Here is a 22,212-nt window from a genome sequence, read left to right as displayed (position 1 = left end):
CAGGTCATGCACTTCAGTCAGCCATGGATTACAAATCTGAGGGCACGGTTTACACAAGGCTGTATTTTTCTTCTTACCTGACACTAGGGGGCTCCGTAGAATATTGACAGGTCACAAAAGGGGGAAAATTGCATGCCTGAGAAGGTTAATTAGCAATAGACTTTAGTCATTCGTCAAATTTTCCGTGCTCATACTGTATGCATGATATTTGTCTTATTTCCAGTTGTGATTGTCATACATGGATTATGGAATGACTGTTTTCCTGGTGCACAGTTGCAATATAAAATGTATTTGCAATATAAAAACTTTATTTGTGTTTTTTTTTTTAAATTGGCAGGCATTACAGTCAGTGCCACACAGCATTTCTTCCTTTAATACACAAGTTAGGAGGGGGAAAACAATAAAAAAAAGTGCAGGATCAGAGCTGGGAACATGTGATGGGATAGCTGGGGAAAGTCACGTGACGCTGGTGTCACCTGTGGCTATTATTAATTCTTCACCTCTCGGGTTCTTTAAAACGAGCTCCTAAAACGGATCTCACTCGAATTTCTGCCACTTTTCTCTTTCTTTCTTTTTTTTTCTTTCTTTTTTTTTTTTTTTAACAGCCTCCTCACCAACGTGACAATATCAGGCCTGCAAGTTAGTGCGCTTTTAACATGCGGTAATTTTGACCATGCCCAAGATTTTTATTCCACTTTTGAATATAATTTGCTGAAGTTAAATAAATAAAATAAAATAAAATAAAATAAAAAAGGAAAAAAAAAGCTTCTCAGGATGTTCACTCCGAGAGAAAACCTCTGTCGCCGCTTCCAGGCCAACATCTTTAACAAGAGGAAATGCCAGAACTGCTTCAGAACTGCGGATTCACACACACTCAGTGAACCCGATTTACACGCAGTAAGAGCACGGCTTGTTTTTAATCATCTGTCTGTCTATCTGTCTGTCTCTGTCTGTCTTTCCGTCTATCTATCTCTGTCTGTCCGTCTCTGTGTCCTGTCTGTCTGTGTGTCTATCTATCTCTGTCTGTCTAGCTGTCTGTCTCTTTTTCTATCCGTCTGTGTGTCTATCTGTATCTGTCTATCTGTATCTGTCTATCTGTCTGTGTAGCTGTTTGTCTATCTATCTGTCTATCTGCCTGTCTATTTTTCTACGTCTATTTATCTGTCTGTCTGTTTCTGCCTTTCTATCTGTCTAGCTGTCTGTCTATCTCTATCTGCCTGTCTCTTTTTCTCTCTGTCTCTGTCTAGCTCTCTCTGTCTATCTGTCTCTGCCTTTCTATCTGTCTCTCCCTTTCTGTCTGTCTGTCTGTCTGTGTGGCTATCATTATCTATATCTCTGTCTATCTGTCTGTGTAGCTGCCTGTCTATCTCTGTCTGTCTATCTGCCTGTCTCTTTTTCTGTCTATCTGCCTGTCTCTTTTTCTATCTCTCTGTCTATCTGCCTGTCTCTTTTTCTATCTATCTATCTATCTATCTATCTATCTATCTATCTATCTGTCTCTGTTTCTGCCTATCTGCCTGTCTCTTTTTCTATCTATCTCTGCCTTTCTATCTATCTGTCTATCTATCTGTCTCTGTATATCTATATGTCTATCTGTTTCTGCCTTTCTATCTGTCTAGCTGTTTGTCTGTCTCTCTATCTGCCTGTCTCTTTTTCTATCTGTCTATCTGTTTCTGCCTTTCTATCTATCTGTCTGTCTATCTATCCATCTATCTATCTATGCTTGTCTTGCTAATGTACTTGAATCGTTATGTGTTAAACAACTTTACACCCCACTCAGTGGTCAGGTCTGTCATTATTTAAGCAAAACACTTTTTTTTTTTTTTCTTTTCTTTTTTTTTTTTTTTAAATAAGAAATATTTTTCTTAGTTATTTTGTTATAAGAATGCTGTTATAAGAAAATAATCAACCACTAACTGCTGTGTGATGATGTGAAGTGGTTACTGTATCATAAATAAAATGAAATCTTTCTAACTAAATCTTCTTATATGACTTCAATATTGACCACAATTGCAATTTGAAAACTTTTTAAACAAGTCCATGTTTAACATCCATGAAACAAATTAGTTCATGTTTTCACTTACTCAAATTCAAACATGAATGCTTTATTAGCATGAATGTGGTACAGTATTGCCAAAGCATTGGCCATGAAATAGAGAAATAAATGCTAAATCAAAAAATAAAGTACTCTATAGCAACTAGTAACAGAAGTTTTCTCACCAGCCATTTTTCTTTCGTTCTTTTGAATTTAATAAGACAGTTAAACACAACTAGAAAGTGCAAAATCCTATGTCCTGAAGCCTGTCCTATGAAGGAAAAACGCAAGGTGCGTTCACACATACAGCAGTTTTATCACTGCGAGTCGCCAGTAGGCCTTCTTACTACTGGTTGCCATAGTAACATTTATCAGTGGGTCTTGCAACTAGCATTCCACTTGAAAACAAACCGGTTTTCTTGCCACTAAAATGAAAACATTCTGACAAGAGAGCGTTTGTATATAAAATTCACCAATGTATATAGGCATCATATCCTATGAGATGAAGAAGCAGTGTGTGCTCTTTGCCATTGCGGCCGTCTATCTGCAGTGCAAGCGTCGAACTGTCTGGGTCCACGAGAACAATTGGGACTCGCAGGCAGCATGGCGGATCACGTGCTCTACTGTCTTCACTCCCATTGGTAGTCGCTGCGCCAAGTCGCTCCAAATTTGCATAAAGTTGAACTTTTCTCAACTTTGTCGCATCACTGGACACGCCCACTTCTAGTCACCAATGGTCACTGTTGCTCATGTCGCCGGAAGTCCCCAGCTGACATTGAACTCAGTGGTCTCCAGTTGCTTTGCTGCTGCGAGTCACTGTATGTGTGAACGTAGCTTTACTCACCACTACAAAGCGCTGACACTGGAGACTCCTTCCATAAATATGAAATATGTTAAATGCTGAGCAAGGTCCTTAACCCTCAACTGCTTAGATGTGTAAATGTCTCCTTACAGAAAACGTTATCAGTGATTTATATATTATTAGTATATATTAATGATGTATTGTGTGCAAATGTTTGCATCCCCTGTGTTTATTTATATATATATATATATATATATATATATATATATATATATATATATATATATATATATATATATATATATATATATTTATATTTATGGGGAGAATTAATGTAGGAAGAAATACAGTTCCAAAATGTGTAAATAAAATGTTGCTATACAACAGTGTAAGAAACATCATAGTTTCTTTTCGTAGAGATTTGCACTTTCTCACCAAGTCTGCGTGTTTGGCTTCTACACCACACCATGTGGTGTTTCATACTCTATGAGCAGGAAGAAATACAATTCCAAAATGAAAACGTGTAAATAAAACTTTGCTGGATCTTGCAACAATCCTGATAACCATAAGACAAAATGAAAATATTTATTTATTTATTTTTAAATGAAAGCGTAAAAAAGAGGTTGGAGGATGTCAAGGCAAATGGTGGGCAAGTTATTTAGAATATATTTGTTTACATTCAAAAAGGTTTTTTTTTGATGGATATAAGGTTGATTTTAAGGGTTCTTCCTCATATCATCTTAGGGAGTTTTTCATCGCCACCGGCTCGCTCAATATGGATAAATTCACACACTTTAACTCTGTATCCTGTGTTTATATGTTTCTGTAAAGCTGCTTTGAGGCGATGTCCGTTGTTAAGAGTTGTACAAATAAAATTTCATTGAATATAATGTTTTTTCGCTACATCTTAACCTTCACTACTTGACTGATTTGTTATAATAGAACATCTTGTGTTTAATAGCCCACCCAACACCCAAAATGTCTTGCTATTAACTAACTACACATTATTAATCGTTGTCTTGATTCTTCTAAGGATATGCAATGTGTTTTTGTTCTCGCCTAAACCAGGTGCACTTAGTACTTAATTGTAGATATACAGTTATGGACTGTGTCCATCTGTTGCTGTGCACACTCCTTCAGCTCGCCTCTATTCCCTCCATCAATGAAAGGGGAACACCACTGCGCAGATATCTGTGTGATGGACTGTTCTCGGAACAGCAGTGATGCTGAAATGACCCCCATCAATGCTGCTGCACCTGATACACTTATACAAGAGCACACATGCTACCATTAGTGTTCCTGCTCTGGTGGGAACAATGCGCCACCTTAAATAGTGGTCCTATGTTGATTATTTACCAGCAAAATGCATAAGAGTTGATGATGATGATGATGATAATAACGAGTCTTTATTGATCGCTATACATATGCACAGTGAAATTCTTTTCTTTGCATACTCCAGCATGTCAGGAAGCTGGGAGTTTAGGTTAAACTGATGGCCAATGACTGTACATGAATCTCTCTATCTCTCTCTATCTCTATCTCTATCTCTATCTGAAGATTAAACCTGTGAAAGCTGGTTGGCTTCTTTTAGCACCGAATGGTATAGACGTTCTGAATCCTGTCCGTAAGAACCGGGTAAGAAACTTCATGGTGTCTTTTGGAAGCTGTTTCTATCTTTTTAATACTTTACTTCACCAAAAGTGTGTGTTTACCTTCTGCATCACAGAAATGGCAGCGACGGTATTTCATCCTGTATGAGCATGGGCTTCTGCGCTATGCTTTGGATGAGATGGTACTGTGCTACACTACCTTTTTTTGTTTTCGTTTGTTTGTTAATGGACCATCATAGTAGAATGAGTTGAGAATGTCTTACAATTTTCATTTTGAGGTTGGCTTTTGTTCATCTAACTGTGTGTGTGTGTGTGTGTGTGATAGCCTGGTACTCTGCCCCAGGGCAGTGTGAACATGAGCCAGTGCACTGATGTGCTGGATGCCTCATCCCAGACCAACTTCTGCAGCAGCCTTCGCCTCTGCTTCAGTGACGGAGATTATTATATAAGAACAGAGAATGCAGAGAGCATCACTGGGTATACACTACTGTTTCTCTAATCACAACACTTTGGTTTCTTTGTTTTTCTTCTTTTGGTTAATTACACGAGTAAAGCTCTCTGTAGGCTGCTCTACTCACTTAAGACCACATGGGATTTGTGGATATGTTTAGTATTTTAAGTATTTTTATTCATTCATTATACTTTTGCTTTTGATCATTTCCTCTGCATGATACAGTAATGGTGAAAATTATCGATAATCACTAATATTCCTCACAATTATTTAGCCAAATTGGTTTCATCTCCTCTTTCCTTTCTTTTCCTTACACGTTGTTGAGACTAGGTTCCCTCCTTAACTTCCCTCATGTAGAATCTGTCACATGACTGGAAGTAACGGAAAACCAGGACATGCATATGTCCTGCAATGTTTGAGTACTACTGAGTGCTACTGAATGTTTCAGTTCGATATGTCGATTTGCAGTGATTCAGTGTGTATTGGATCCTGTGTTGAAGTAAATAATAATAATAATAGTAACTACTAGTGGTTGACCTCATTCACATGCCTTCATTATTTTGCATTGGAATATAAATGTGTGTATATATAGTTTGCGCTTATGTCTATACATATTTATACATCTTGTGTATATACACTTTTTTTATATATCCCTATATTGTTCTCCTTATTGTCGCTTTCTTTTTTTTCTTCACCGGTCTTGCTGCTGCTGTGACACCCTAATTTCTCCGTCTGGGGATTAGTAAATATTATCTGATCTTATTATTATATCTTAAATGAGTGTTTTTAATAGGTGGCAAGAAATCCTGCTCGGTCACTCAAATGCTGCGAAAACAAACCAAAAGAAGAGAAGGAGAGAGCAAGCACTCCCACTGGTATGTGCTTTTGACTGGTATGTGCTTTTGACTGGTGTATATTCTCTAGCATTTTCTACATTTAAACTACTCCTGTGTAGTTTTGAAAACTATCTGAAAAGGTTTCAACCACAAGCAAAGTTCTAGCATTTTAAAAGTTGTTGAAAAGGGAGAAAAGGTCAACAAATTACAGTTGAGGTTTACATACACCTTGCAGAATCTGCAAAATGTTAATAATGTTTTGTTTTTTTTTTTTAAAAAAAAAAAAAAAGAAGAAGAAAAAAGAGGGATCATAAAAATTGCATTTTGTCTTGGATAAGCTGCCCTGGATAAGCTATTTCACATAACAGATGGTTACATACAGTGCTATGAAAAAGTATTTCTTCTGTATATCTCGTACTTTATAGTTTTAGATCCTCAAAAGAAATATAACATAAAACAAAGGCAATTTGAATAAACGCACAATACAGTTTATTTATTTATAGGTTGTGCCACCTTTAGCAGCAATAACTGCAACCAAATGCTTCCGATAACTGGAGATCAGTCTTTCACTTACTTCTAGGACTAGGATTTACTCCAATGCTTTAGATCGTTGTCTTGCTGCAGAATCCACTTGCGCTTGAGTTTCATCTTACGGACTGAAGACCGGACATTCTCCTTTAGGATTTTCTGCTAGAGAGCAGAATTCATGTTTCCCTCAATTATTGCAAGTTGCCCAGGACCTGAAGCAGCAGAGCATCCCCACAACATCGCACTTCCACCACCATGCTTGACTGTAGGTATGATGTTCTTTTTGTGGAATTCATTGTTTGGTTTACACCAGATGTAACGGGACTCCTGTCTTCCAAACAGTTCCACTTTCAACTCCTCAGTCCACAGAACATTCTCCCAAAAGGTTTGAGGATCATCAAGGTGTGTTTTGGCGAAATTCAGATGAGCATTAATGTTCTTCTGGGTTAGCAGTGGTTTTCACCTTGCCACTCTTCCATGGATGCCATTTTTGCCCAGTGTCTTTCTGATAGTGGAGCCATGAACAGTGACCTTTATTGATGCAAGAGAGGTGTGTAGTTCCTTTGATGTTGTCATTGGTGCTCTTGTGACTTCCTGGATGAGTCGTTGTTGTGATTGAGTTTTTCCATTTGGAGATGATGACACTCACTGTGGTTCTTTGGAGTCCCAGCACCTTTGAAATAGCTTTGTAACCCTTCCCAGACTGATGTATTTCAATCACCTTCCTCCTCATCATTTCTGGAATTTCTTTCAACTTCAGCATAGTGTGTTACTGCGTAAGACCTTTTAATCAACTTCACGCTGTTGAAAAAGTTCTATATAAGTGTTGATTTGATTGAACAGGGTTTGCAGTAATCAGGTTGTGTCTAGTCCATCTGAACCCCATTATGAATGCAGTTTCATATATTTGGGGAATTAGTAACTATGGGGACACATACATTTTCACACAGGTCCAGTTGGTATTGGATAACTTTTTCGCTTGAATAAATAACATTATCACTTAAACTATGGTATGGATGTACGGCAAATTTTTTTGGTACTTTTTTTGAATAAGTCACTCAACACTGGTGGTATACACTATCACACCAGATACTGACTGTTACTTTTGATATCGACCCCCCTCCCCTTTGTTCAGGGACTCATTATTCCATTTCTGTTCATCAGATATCTGTGAAACCTGTTCAGCTTATGTCTCAGTTGGTGAATCTTTTTATGTGAATACAAATATTTACACATGGTAAGAGGTCTGCTTGAAATAAAAGGTAGGATGTGTGTTTTTTTTTTTTTTTTTTGGCTGAGTATACATCTTTACAAATCAAAATCTTGATGGCCCATTCACTATTAGGTTTTGTAAACGTTTTTTAAACATCATTGGTGGACACTTGAGAAAATAAATGTAATAATAATTTTAAAAAACTGTTTAATTAGAAAATATAATTTAGTTTGAACCTGCTGTCCCTTTAAATATTCACCTACAAGCCCCACTACTTCAGTTTAATTACGCCTCTAACTGCTGCGCACATATCTCTGTCTACTTGATTTACTTCTCTTTCTCAGTTTTCTGCCTCTGCTTGCTGACAGCAGACATGTTGTTTGTGAGAGAGAGAGAGTGAAAGAAAGGAAGGGGGGGTTACTGTTTAGGGCTGCAGTTTGTCTGGCTGATGTACAATTATTTATGTGCAGTAGTTTGCGTGTATAGTGAAGTGCGGGTTAGAAGAACATTAGTGTAATTAATTTTAATGATCTCACCAGGTTTTCGGAGAAACCTATGTTGAAGGAACTTGGGGTGGCTTTGTGGTCTAGCTACAACTTCTCTTTCTTGTTCTCTCTCTATACCTTCCTCAGCATAACCTAAAGAAGCAGGCAGTACCTGAAAGAAACCAGGTGTCCAACGGCAGTAATAGCGACTATATCCTGAACACCAGCTGCAGCAGTGGTAGCAGAAGCACCACCAAGAAAAGAAGCCCTGAAAACTGTAGAACCACTAGGGTTAATATTGAAGATCTAAACACCAGAATTGGTGCTGAAGGCATTAATGTTCGTCGACGTGACAGTATAGACACAAGTGGCAGTGATATAGGGTGTGTGGAGGTTGGTTGTCCACTCCCTTCTTCTCCAAGGGTGGGGCTTCAAGAGAAACACGAGGAGCTCAATGGGAAAGGAGGAGTCCACTCCAGCAACAGAACAAGCCATGCCAACGCTCCCAATAGCTCCTCAATGAGCTCCTACATCTTCTCAACGCTTGGTCAGCTTCCTGCTCACTTCAGCACAAACGGTAAGAGCAAAAACATGAATGCGATGAAGTGTTCTGGCCATGTGGGTTTCTTTTGTCTCTTTATCATGTGCTTTAGTGGATGTTAGTGGTGTAATGCAATGCCACTATGTATGTCTTTATCTGTATCTGTTTAGAGCGCAAATATTTGTATATGTATTCAGATTTATACCTGAAGTGGGCGTGGCCTACAACAGAATTGAAGCCAAATACCATACCCCTAGAAACATGTGCATGGGAGTGTGTTTTTTTTAAAAAATTTTTTATTTTATTTTATTTTACTTTTTATTTGTCTGCAACATTTTCTTACGAATTATTTGGTCCTAGTTTCTGAAAACGTAATCAAACTAGTATCCTAATCGAAACCCAACACTTACTAAGGTCTGCCACGTGTTCATATTATGTTTGTCTTTATTTGAATTTCATATTTGACTGCTCACTCTTACCTTCGTGAAAGTTACAAGTCTCCTGCAGTGTTATTGTTGCCCTCAAAAAACACCTGCAGTCTGAAATATATTTGTATCCATTTACAGCACATTGTCTGTTCAATCCAGATAATTTACTGTTGTAGAGATGCTGATGACCACTGTAAGTATGTCGTCGCTAGCTATTTGTCTTCGTGTTGCAGGATGTTCGGGCAGCCCTTCCTGCTGATTTGCCAGGAAAATGTGCACTTGCGCTGAAATGCCTGAACTAATTTCCCTTTTGCCTCTTTCACTCTCTCAGCATCTAAGAGCCGTGAGGGCATAGAGAGTGGCTATTCTTCTTTGGAGAAAACTAGATCTGATGCTGAGGACACACAGACAGGCCCTGACCAGGACTACAGGTGTGAACGTCTCACCCATCCACTACTTTATACCGTGAGCTCCACTACCCAACTTCTGTTACCCAGGCTCGGTTCTCTGAGACCTGCAAACAGTGGATTTGAATGTGTGATCAGGTGATTGGGAGGGACAGATAATTAGTCTAATGGAAGAGAAGGGACAGCAGCAGGTACATGCATCAGGATCCCATTTGCTCAGGTGTGAAAGAGGTGAAACGCACAGAACCCACAGCCCTGGAAGAGAAGAGGTGTACCGTCTGTTCGGAAAGCAGCGCAGGTAAGAGAAGTAGCCGCCACTTGTTTAATGATGGCACCTGCATCAAAAATGCCATCTAGAATCCTTTTAAGCAATGCCTTATTAATAATGATCTTTATTTATCAATGTGTAGAATTTTACCAGTCTGAACATGATTTTAGAGTTTTTTTTTGTTGGTAAATGGGACCTTTTAGATGTACTCGTGTTCGATGCACGTAAATCGAAGAGGGCTTTGGCTGAATCACATGACTCGTCTTGGCCCAAATCTATGGAAAATCTGCTGTAATTTTGAAAAATTGCAAGGTCCTGCTGAGTTTTCTGTGATTTTGCATACATTTTTTCGATCACTAAATCCTGCGTTAATACTTTAATATGGTTGGCATATGATTTATTTTGGCTGTTTCTTTCTTGGTTTGGTATGCAGTTTGAGAGATGTTAGTAAAATGGGAATCACGTGATCGAACAGCAGCAAGGGTGAAATGATTGTCACTGTGAATAGACTTGCTCTGTAACACAAGTATGTCTGCTTTCATGAGAATTTAAGGTGTATTTATTTAAGCGTTTGTCTTTTGCCACAGTTTTCCAGTTTGCATAACTCTTGTTGTTAAAATGCTTCATTGATTGTGTCTGGCTGTAAACCAGGTATCTCCTTGCATCTGCTTAATTTCACAAGGAATAAAACCCAACACAGTGTGATGCGAAGTGGAGTTTCTGTTCCCAAACCGTTTTGCTAAAACACCACAGCAATTTGCCCGTGTTATGTGAAATGTTGTGCTTTTAATTCATTTATAGTTTTGATAAGTGTTGCAGAATGTCCACAAAAAAGAAACCCTTGCAACTTGTCATGCTATTGAAAAAATCACGAATCCATCAGAAGGCTATCCCATGGTGGAAACCCCAATGTGCAGCTTTCCTTTTGACTTTTACGAGGCACTGGAAATGCCTTCCAGAGATACTAAATAAATGACCCGTCACCATATCAACAATTACAAACTTTTTTTGTAGATCTGTTTGTGGCGAGTTCACTTTGTTACTGAACTTGTAAGTCCTTGTATGTTGTTACTATAGACCAGCGGTTGTTAACCTTTTCGTAAGTGTGACTCACTTTTTAAGAATGTTTTGCGACCCTAACCCCACTCCCATGCGTAAATCACTCAGTGGGAAGGTCGGGCTTTGATGCAGGATGCGAGGCGGGACAGTTGTGACTGATTAGGGCTGTGGAATTGACTCAAACTATCTTCACCAATGAGTCTGGCTCTACACTTGCTCTTCTTGTATACCGATGCTGAAAAACCACCCTCGCAGACATGTCAATGCGAATGGGAGAGTTTTTTTTTCCAATGCATGCCACGTCACTCAGTTGTCGGTCTTCGGCGTGCATGGATATCCAAATATCCGCCCGTGGCTTATCTGTCTAGAAGACCCCTTCTATCACTTTGCGACCCCAGGTTAAAAACCGACGCAATAACATATTATGGGAGTATCATCCGAGCTGTGATGTTATAGAAAACTAATCAACAATCGCAATTAAGCAACCAACAACAATGCGGTACATGTTAACTTGCTCCATGTCACGCTCTCTAACTCTTCCTATATAAAATTCTTAAATGTGCCGACCCTTTATAGAGGACTTGCTTCTTCTTCAGAGCACACCCCTGTTGTTGATTTATATATGATAGAAAACCATTTTGTTGTCTCTTTCAGGCGATCACAGGCGATTAGTCAGTTCGAGCAGGAAAATGGGATGCATATACCTGCCAGTGAGCCGTGTTCCTCTTCATCAATATCTACCTGCTCTGCTGCAGAATATGATCAAGACGAGAGCGCAAACCACCGCGCAACACGGGTATCTCGCATGCACGTTTACATCTTGTTTGAGATGCTGGTCAGGTTGTGATTTAGCTTCAGAGAAGGTTCATTCTGAACTGGTTTCTGCAGGCGTTTGCTCGTGGTCACGGTGCATCTGGTGTCTCTGCCTCCACCTGTCGACGCTCCAAATCGCTGGAGCGCAATCTGGCTGAACACACTCCTACGGTGGGTACAGCCAACACAGCACTGCACTGATGATGAACTTAAACAAGCAAGTGTTATCCATGTGGTGATTGTCTATCTTTCTCTCAGCCTGACCTGTTAAATTTTAAGAAGGGATGGATGACGAGATTGGGAGAAGATGGAAAGGTAAACGGAATGTATGACGATATCGGGGGGGGGGGGGGGGGGGGGGAAATGTCTCTCACAGTTAAAATGGTGTGATGTGATGTGTTTTTGTTTTTTCTTCCTCATATTCCAGTGGAGGAAGCATTGGTTTGTTCTTACTAACCAGAGTTTAAGATTCTACAGGGATTCAGTTGCTGAAGAGGTATTTTTTGCATATGATGCAATATTTTGGCTTTTACAGATTACCTGGTGTCCACTAGTGCTTAGAGATCACACTTTATTTGTTGCAGGCTGCAGATCTGGATGGTGAGATCAACCTGTCCACTTGTTATGACATCACAGACTTTCCTGTGCAGAGGAACTATGGCTTTCAAATTCATGCAAGTACTCCTCCTACACAGTAGAGATCGACCGATAGTGGATTTGACCGATACTGATAACTAAATTGGGCAGTACCTGATGACGATAACCGACCAATCAACCGATAGTTTTTAAAACTGTTACTGAATGAAAACTTAACAAAGTAAAATATTGATTAACTTAATTACAAACATAAACAGTACTGACTATACCATGAATATAAACTATTAATAAATATTACAGTAAATAAAATATGTACACTCAAAAAGTAACACCCTAAATAGCAAATAAAAATAGACATCCAAAATGAATAAAAAACACTTGGGGGGGGGGGGGGGGGGATTATGCCTCTAGAAGCCGCTCTCGTACTGTATAATGACAACGGACTCAACCGGGAAGAACTTAACGGTGTGGGGTTTTTTGTTTTTTTTGGCAAGTAATAACATATCATTGATGTTTAGTATTAAACAGAAAAGATAAATCGGAGACATAATTGAGCCCTACCAGAACAGCCTCCATAGGACGAAAAGCAGACCTGCCAACCTTTACACATTACAATCTCCCCATTTTAACATTGGCGTTATTAATTGCTAGTACATTATCCCTCAAAAAGACACCAAAAGCACTACTATTTGGTTGTATCATGTCTATGAACTTCTTTCAGACTAAAGATGGAGTTTTTACACTCTGTGCAATGACATCTGGGATTCGCCGGAACTGGATTCAGGCAGTCATGAAGAATATTCAGACATCTGTTGCCCCTGATGTCACATGGTAAAAATCTCAGTTGATTAGAAGCAGGAAGATAAGAAGGCAATATTTTAGCTTTCATAATTAACTCCTAGCTGATGCTCTTTATTTTTGCCTAATTCCTTTTCATCATGCAACGCATACAAAGTTATGAAATGATAACCGTGATCTTTTTTTTCATTCTTTTTCAGCTCTCTTCCTCAAAAGGTGCCAGTGGGTATGGATTCTGAGTGTAAATTCCCCTCTGCTTCAAACTCCTCACGATCAGAGGAGGAGGAGAAGAGGAGCAGTGTCGGTGAACGTCGAAGAGAGGGGCGTTACAAAACTTTTGACTGGGCTGAGTTTAGTCACATGCGGAAGAAAAGGGAGACACTCAGCAGGCAGTCGGGAATAGAATCAGAGTTTGACTGTTGTGACTCCATACCCCCTGCACCTGCGCCGTCTCCTGAAGAACCTCTCGCAAGCTCCATCACGGTGGTGCATGCTGAGATGGGCCAGGCTCCACACATTACGATGCCCATGGACTCCTCACCGCTCATGGTGAGATCCAGTATTGTCACCAGTAAACCAAGTGACCAGAAAAGTGCAGAGGTTGACACTGTGGATCTCTTTAATGACATTTCTAATGCACCGATGGAAGGAAAGAAAGAGGTATCTGCATTCTGAGTTCGTGACCGCTTTCTAGCTAGAATATTTTCTCTCTTGAGATCTAAATTGTTACTTATTTGAATTGAACAAACAAATCCACACAGGGTGTCCCGAAAGTCTCCATACATAGGACACTTTGTATGCCAGCACCACGTCAGTTGTGCCTAAGGATACTTACTATCTGGAACATTTTATTTACATTTTTATGACACTGATTGAATTTATTGTGTCTCATAGTAACAGAGTTGATTTGGATTTTATAGTAGTGCCTGAAAGTTTGTTCGAAGTTTCTATATTTCTGCATAGATGTGACTTAAAACATCATCAGATTTTCACGCAAGTCCGTAAAGTAGACAAAGAGAACCCAATTAAACAAGTGAGACAAAAATATTATACTTTGTCATTAATTTGTTAAGGAAAATGATCCAATATTACATACCTGTGAATGGTAAAAGTATGTGAACCTCTAGGATTAGCAGTTAGATTGAAGGTGAAATTAGAGTCAGGTGTTTTAAATCATTGGGATGATAATCAGGTGTAACTGAGCACCCTGTTTTATTTAAAGAACAGGGATCTATCAGAGTTTGATCTTCACAACGCATGTTTGTGGAAGTGTATCCTGCCACAAACAAAGGAGATTTCTGAGGACCTCAGAAAAAGAGTTGTTGACTCTCATCAGCCTGGAAAAGGTTACAGAACCATCTCCAAAGTGTTTGGACTCCACCAATCCACAGTCAGACAAATTTTTGTAAAAACGGAGGAAATTCAAGACCATTATTACCCTCCCCTGAAGTGTTTGACCAACAAAGATCACTCCAAGTGTGATGGTGAACAACAACAACAATGGTGTGCATGGCAGGGTTGCAAGGAGAAAGCCACTGCTTTCCAAAAAGAATGTTTCTGCCCCTCTGCAGTTTGCTAAAGATCACATGGACATGCCAGAAAGCTATTGGAAATTTGTTTTGTGGGTGGATGAAACCAAAATAGAACTTTTGGTTTAAATGAGAAGCGTTGTGTTTGGAGAAAGGAAAACACTGCATTCCAGCATAAGAACCTTATCCCATCTGTGAAACATGGTTGTGGTAGTTTCATGGTTTGGGCCTGTTTTGCAGCATCTGGGCCAGGACGGCTTGCCATCATTGACGGAACAATGAATTCTGAATTATACGGGCGATTTCTAAAGGAAAATGTCAGGACATCTGTCCATGAAGTCTCAAGAGAAAATGGGTCATGCAGCAAGACAATGACCCTAAGCACACAAGTCGTTCTACCAAAGAGTGGTTAAAGAAAAATAAAGTTAATGTTTTGGAATGGCCAAGTCAAAGTCCTGACCTTAATACCATAGAAATGGAAGGACCTGAAGCAAGCAGTTCATGTGAGGAAACCCACCAACATCCCAGAGTTGAAGCTGTTCTGTACTGAGGAATGGACTAAAATTCCTCCAAGCCAATGTGCAGGACTGAGCAACAGTTACCGGAAATGTTTAGTTGCAGTTATTGCTCCACAAGGAGGTCACACCAGATACTGAAAGCAAAGGTTCATATACTTTTGCCACTCACAGATATGCAGCACTGTAGTTCTATTTTTGTCCCTAAACTCATTAAAAAATTGTTCTTTTGCTGGTCAATGTCTCCACCTTTCTAAAGGGGTTCTACCTGGACCTAGAAACTCTGTTTTACACTGAACATTTAAGAGTTCAAACCAAAGGACAAATCAGATGTATTCGGCTTTTTTTTTTTTTCGATTTATAATTCTAAATGATTTAACAAGAATGTAAATATGTTTAATTTAGATGTTAAATAAAAATCTAATTTCTGCATTACCAAACCTAAATATTATGATGCATCCCAATGCATATAAAATATTCTATTGCCTATTAATTCAAGTATCACACACATCTCTATTCATAGCTACTTTATATGTATGCTAATACTTTCTGACTCTGTTGCTGCTTAATAAACTATGAATATTGGTCTGTTTCAGACTGATCTTTACTCCTCACCATTACCAGTCACATTTTCCTCATTGTCAGTGCAAACAGAGTGGCAGTGGGAGCTGGAGCTTCAAACACTCCACAGGGAACTGAAGGCTATGTATGAGAGAAGTGAGAGAGAAGGGAAGGAGTATAAACACTCTGAGGCCCGCCTCCAGACTGAGTTGAGTGACAGTCTGGATCGCCTACATGAAACAGAGTCAAAACTGCGGAAAACTGAAGCCACCCTGAGGGAAAGAGAGAATGAGCTGGAGGAATTGCAAAGTTGTTTGGAAGAAGTTTCAGGACGTCTGAAGGCTACAGAGGAGGCGCAGGCTCTGAAAGATGTTCGCCTACAGAGACACTTGCGCCTCCTGGAGGAGAGTCAGGAAAGGGAGAGGAGAAGTCTCTTCGATAGTCTTGAGCATGCAGAGAAGCGGGGGAAGGAACTGGAGGAGCGGCTTATGCAAACAGAAGTGATGCTGCAAAAGATGCCAACAAGGGGCATAGTGGAGCAGTTGGAGAGAAAGTGCCAAGAACTGCAGAACCAGCTAGATGAATCGGACGGCGAGTTGAGTAGGTTGCAGGCACGGCTTCAGAATGAGGAGACGCTGTACTATGATATGGAGCATAAATACGAGCAAGTATGTGAGGAGTTGGAGTTTGTGCGTGGAACATTGCAAAACTGTGAGAGGGTATGTGAAGAGCGCTTTAGAATCCAGTTGGAGCAGCAAGAAGAAAAGCTTAATAGGAAGGAGCGGGAGCTGCAAGAAGTGTTTCTCAAAATGGGTTGCTCGGGTACGACTCTGGAAAAGACCGAACACACATGGCTGAAAGAGAAGAGCCCAAGCACTCGGGAGAAGGGCAAGAATTTTGGGTATGGTTATTTGGAGAAACCACCAGCTGCACAGGGAGATGAATCAGAACAAGTAATCTCTGTGATACAGGCATTGGAGAGCAAGTTGTGTGACACAGAGGAGAGGCTTCAGGAGATCACTGTGCATCTCCAACAACAGCAGCAAAAACTTGGTGATGAGGTTATTGCTTGTAAAGTGGATGATCATTGGAATGTGCAGATACCCAGTGAGTCACTGGGGCCAGGTAGTAGAGGTGACAACCCAGATGGAAAACATTGTGGGATCCTACTGGAAAAGATTGCTACTAATAAGATGCTTAACTTTGATCTCCAGGAAGCCTTGCAAGAAGAATGTACTAGTCCAGAGAAGCACTTATCTCAAGGGATGACTAGCAGGATGCTGTCCCTAGAAGCATTGGTCATCCAGAGGATGGCTTCTGCACTAGAGCATCCCAGCAAACACCTCTTGGAGGGGTTTTCAGAATTGCAATCCCAGACAAAGGCCCTTAGAGAAGCTTATGATGGGAGGCATGAAGGACCAGTCACAAGGAACTACTTACAGTTGTTTTCTTACTATCAGGAGATGGGTGAGGCAGGTTGCTCACTGGATGAGTGTGAGGTCTATAGGTTGTGTATGAAAGCAGAACTAGCATACCTCATATACACATACCACCTACACAACCCAGATGAAGCGCATGGGCCACAGGCCTTTAATCCCCCATTTTATCTTGGGTCTGATGTTACACCACTTGATACCAAAGAAGAAACCAGTTCTAACACAGGACTCTGGCTATCTGATTTCAGCCTACCTGAACTGGTGCCATGTAAGGAACAGATGCAAGGTGAAAAGGTGGGATACTGCCCAGGAGAAATGGACAAAGACAGTCTAGTGGTAGAGCTGCAGGCACAGGCCCGTTCCCTTCAAGCCCTCTCCAAGCAGCTGCATCCTTTGGATGAAGATGCAGGTGCACTGTCTGATCTTTCTCCAGTACTCCTGCGGACTGTGTTCTTCCAGGCCATTTTGGCATACATGACAAGCCGACTACACGTGACTCTGCAGCGGCAAGTGCGTCTCTTGCAAGATCAGCGGGAGCAGGCTGTGTGCCAGTGCCACAGACTGGAGGGCCTGTTGCAAGAACAGGCTGAGCGCCATGAGGAAAAGCTGCGTGAGGATCGTGTGGTCATAGAGGTGGCCGAGCTGGCGCGCGTCTCAGCTGAGACAGATGCCCAGATAAAGGGACAAGAAGTGCAGCAACTGGAGGAGACATTTGAGAAAAATCTCCAGGAGCTTCAGCAAATCCATGAAGAAGAGATGACACGTCTCCATGGATACTTAACTCAGAGCCAGTCACAGACTGTGACCCCCAATGAATCCAGTAATGGAGATTGCAAACTTTCTGTGACCTCTATGAAGGAAAGAATCAGTGAGCTGGAGCTACAGATTAGATGCTTGGAAGATGAGATTCGCAGGGGAGATGCAAACACCTTGAGACAGGCCTATGAAAAGGAACTGGAGACACTTAAGGTACTCATTTGTAGAGGTACTCACTACATTTTTCTGACATGGAGATTGGATTAGTTTCTCTAATGCTGCATCTTGGCTCAGTGTGATTTTCAATGTGTTAAACTCACCTAAATGGGTGATAATATTGATACATTAAGCAACCTTGTGAATAATCCAATTAAAATGTAGAACAATTGCTTTGCAGTCCAGAAACAGTCTGTGGGATTTGTTCTGAGTTGCATTATTGTGTGTATTTGTGTATGTATCCCTGCTTGTGTGTTAGGTTACCTGTGAACTTGGCTTCAGCAGCATGGAGCAGAGTCATCAGAGGGTGATTGAGGAGATGCAGCGGCAACACCAGATAGAGGTGGAACAGCTGCTGGAAGAGAAAGAACGAGTACTCCAGGAAGAAACCAATGCCACAATTGCAGGTATGAATCCAATTTCAAAATGCTCATTGCTGAGTTGGTAGATGGGAACAAACTCGGGCTCAGTGTTGATGTTCAAGACCGTGTTTGTCAGTGTTAATACCTTAGACTTGTTAGTGTGTCCACCCAGAAAGCACCGTTTGCTTACCGGGGTTGGTCAATGCGCTTTGATGAGGGTACTTGTGCACAGCACACTGTTAGACAATGTTCATTCTTCTCCCTTTTTTTACTTTATCTCTGCCCTTAACTGCTTTACTGGTTAATAATTCCATTGTTTTGATCGTTAATTTGATCGCTATGCTGCGGACATAGTCTTCTAGTGCCCCCTTTAAGGGTGATACATTCATATCTGTGCATTATGTGGATATTGATTTATTGTGTGCATTGTAGCCATTGAGGCCATGCGCAAAGCTCATAAGGAGGAGATGGAGAAAAGTCAAAAAGCTCAGCAGAATGGAGCCAGCACAGACCTCAACAAGCTGCGTGCCCATTTTAAGTAAGTGTGTGTGCGCATTTACATTCCTTTTGTTTGGCAAATGATTTGAGTTTAAAGTATTATTGAATGCTCAAAGGAATATTTATCAAGGAATATTTGTCATGAAATGTTTGGAAACTCTGGAGTCTTTTGTGTTTGTGTGTTGTTCAGAGACGAGCTGGATTCACTACACAGGGAACTGGAGGTGCTCTCTGAGCAGTACTCTCAGAAATGCCTGGAGAATGCACACCTGAATCGAGCCCTAGAGGCAGAGAGACAAGCCCTGAGCTCTGTCGAGAGAGACAACCAGGAACTCCACACACGCAATCAAGTAAATTCTTCATCATCAGACAACACATTTACATCTACACATCCACAGTTCATGCTAGACAGCTGCTTGTCTTCTTTAGTCCTTTTCAAGGCAAGGTACCAGAGTCTGTGACCAATAACAGGTTACAAGACAATATCTTGTGCAGTGTATTTAATTCTGAAGGAATTTGGATGGTAAAATATGTTCTCAAAGGCAAAATTACAACCTGGAAAATCCGTAGTTATACTATAGTAAGGAATATCAACATTATTTATATGTTGTAGATTAGTAAACTTGTATGTCTGGTTATGTCATAGTTTGGGCCTTTTAAAAAGGTTTGCTGGTTCTCTGAAGCAATTGGAACCACCACCATGTCTAGTAAAGGGGTGCGTGCGTGCGTGCGTGCGTGCGTGTGTGTGTGTGTGTCCCCTAGGAGCTAAATAAGCGCATGGTGGCGGAACTCTCCCTAATGCACTCTTGTGTGACTGGCGGAGTAGAACAAACCGAGCCATCTCAGGGCAAAGATGTGATTCAGCTGGAGGTAAAATCATTCAGTCATTTACTACACACACTTGCTATACGGTGAAGAATAGTTTATAAGTTTCCATGGTAATTATACCACAGCACTGTTGGATACTCAAATATGGTCAGAAGGTGGGCTTGGACAGTTCAGCTATAAAGAATATCAGGTTTGTATTAATGTGCTTGTTCTAATGTTGTCTATTTTCTATAGCAACAAATCACACAGGAGTCTTTCTATGAGGAGATGTTTGTGTATTTATTTAGCATTTTTGGAAGGAGTCTCCAGTTTCAGCACTTTGTAACACTAGAGCTTTGCATTAGAGGGATTTGCATTTTGCAGTTTCTTGACCTGACAAGCTACGCTTTTGTTTTGTCTTGTCTTGTCTTATTAACGTCAAATGAGAGGCTGTTGAGGGAATGACTGCTTATACCTGTTAGAGATAATGTACAACGTAAGTGATAAGTTGTTTGTATGACATTCTACAACTTTAAGTGAAACTTTTAAAGAAATGAAAAGTATGACAATTTTTAAATAAAATAATAAACAAAAGCATTGGGAAACTGCACCTGTCCAAGTGGAATAAAGCACTTGGGGTTGAGCTGTTCTCGGAAAATCAACTTTGGGGTAGCAACAGTATTTTTGCTTAGTCTACTAAGTCCAAGTATATACAGACAGTTCAGGACATGGGGTCGGGGCTATATTTAAAAATATAGCATATGATTTTGTAACCATTCTGAAATTCATGGCAATGGCGACCATGATTTTGGTGATTAATACAGAGTTTGAGTTTTTGAATTGGACTATTATTTTGCCTAGTCCCTGATCCGAGTTCATAGATTAGACATAAGGTTGCAAATGAAAAATGAACAAACTGCACATGTGTGTTTAGGTGGCATTACGAGTGAAGGAGTCAGAAATTCAGTGTCTGAAGCAAGAGATCAGATCTCTACAGGAGGAGCTGCAGGCTGCAAACAGAGTAATATTGATTGTTCTTCATTTTGACCTCCTGAACTCAGCTGCGCTGATAAAATGTCTAGGATTCTTATTAGCATGTGTTTTTCAGCATTGCAAGAAGCTGATGAACGAGTCGAGTGTTTCGGGCGTCAGATGTCAATCTGCCGGTGTTAAGCGCAGTGTTGAGACTTACGGGCGACAGAGCCAAAGTTCTGGTGAGTAAACGCACTCGTAAACTTGTGCGCGCCCCTCCAATGAAACACGCAAACATTACTTGTGTGTTTTAGATGTGATGAAGTCAAGAAGTAATCCTGACTTTCTGAAGAACCGTACTAAACCAAAACAACCAAGCAGATCCAAGGTTAGAAGCCTGAACAGTATTTGAGCAGAAAATGTAAGAAATATGTTCGTAACAGGAGAATAAAATGATTTTTACTCTGTTTGTCTTCTCAGAGTCTGAGGGAGCGTCTCTCTTTCCAGGAGAGAATGAACCTTTTTGAATCGGGCGGCAAATAGAAAGATCTCTGTGTCTCTGTATGTGTGCACTTTTTTCACAATTTTTGTGTCTTGTATATGGGCTTAATTTAATATTTATACATAAAGGTAATGGGGTTAATTTTTTTTATTTGTGATTTTGTATATTATGATGCGGAGATCTTTCTTTGGTCTGTCCCTTCTGTCCCTGGTATGTTAAATATGTTGTCACATATTTGCTATAATTTATTTTTATAGCACTTTTAGTTCATTTAAAATGTAACTACTGCTTGACTTGATTGTTTTTTTCTAAATAAAATCAAAAGTAAAATTTTTTTTTTAAATGCTAAATGTGTTGTAAGTCATTTGTACACCTCTCTTCAGAAAGCTGTGTAGTTCTTTGATCTTTCTCATTCACTGCCTCTTTCCAAATACAAAGTCAAAGGTGTTTTTTTTCAACCACATCTGTAGCATATATTCAGTTATCCCCCCCCCCCACACACACACACGCATATGTGTTTTGACACATTTCTCTGTAGTCAGACAAGAACAGAATACTTATTCATTCAGTACTTCCCTATAAATGAAGTCTCAGGCTGTTTTCACACTAGGGGTGGGGGGTGTGTGTGTGTGTGTGTGTGTGTGTGGGTGGGGGTGTGGGTGTGTGGGTGTGGGTGTGTGGGGTTTTATTTATTTAATTTTAATAAAAAAATAAATCTCTCTCTCTCTCTCAGTACAGGTATTACATGCAATCCTGTGGGAAACAGTTGCATTGCTGGTGGAACATGGCCACTTTTTAAAAATGTTGTGGTTCCCCCCCCCCCCCCCAACCTCCTGACCAATCAGGTTGCAAGTTGTGGGGCAAGTGCCAAAAACATGGACCGTGTCAGTGAAATATTTCTTATTTAGTAAATGTTCATGATGCTCATTTACAAATAAGTAGATTTACAACATTGTTGCATTTCATTTGTAACTACCAACTTGTAGTTGCACTGGTATGCAATGTTAAGTGTCCCACTTTAAACTACTGTGCCCTCCACTAATATTGGCACCCTTGGTAAATATGAGCAAAGAAGGCTGTGAAAAATTTGTCTTTTTACCTACCGACATGTATTAGACAGAATAGACGTTCTGATGATGAAAGTTTCTTTACACAGTAACGAAACACTGGTATTTTAACTTTTAACA

The 22,212-nt window shown here is 40.2% G+C and overlaps 1 protein-coding gene across 1 annotated transcript; it reads left to right on the top strand.

The window, feature by feature from the left end:
* The first annotated feature begins 96 nt into the window (after positions 1-96).
* On the top strand, positions 97-21,499 carry LOC128601836 (myosin phosphatase Rho-interacting protein). The gene is given in 24 exon segments (XM_053615235.1): positions 97-897; positions 4,395-4,472; positions 4,564-4,629; positions 4,773-4,924; positions 5,692-5,773; positions 8,108-8,537; positions 9,261-9,472; positions 9,474-9,634; positions 11,318-11,459; positions 11,552-11,647; positions 11,735-11,791; positions 11,904-11,972; positions 12,061-12,150; positions 12,795-12,904; positions 13,072-13,531; positions 15,512-17,881; positions 18,144-18,291; positions 18,679-18,784; positions 18,935-19,094; positions 19,507-19,614; positions 20,486-20,572; positions 20,660-20,765; positions 20,838-20,911; positions 21,004-21,499. Coding segments are annotated over 24 exon segments (5,550 nt in total). The 5' UTR covers positions 97-774; the 3' UTR covers positions 21,067-21,499.
* The last annotated feature ends 713 nt before the right edge of the window (positions 21,500-22,212 follow it).

This window comes from Ictalurus furcatus, chromosome 2 (genome assembly GCF_023375685.1).
Source record: "Ictalurus furcatus strain D&B chromosome 2, Billie_1.0, whole genome shotgun sequence".
In the NCBI taxonomy this organism is placed as follows: Eukaryota; Metazoa; Chordata; class Actinopteri; order Siluriformes; family Ictaluridae; genus Ictalurus; species Ictalurus furcatus.
This window is presented reverse-complemented; position numbering and strand designations above follow the sequence as displayed.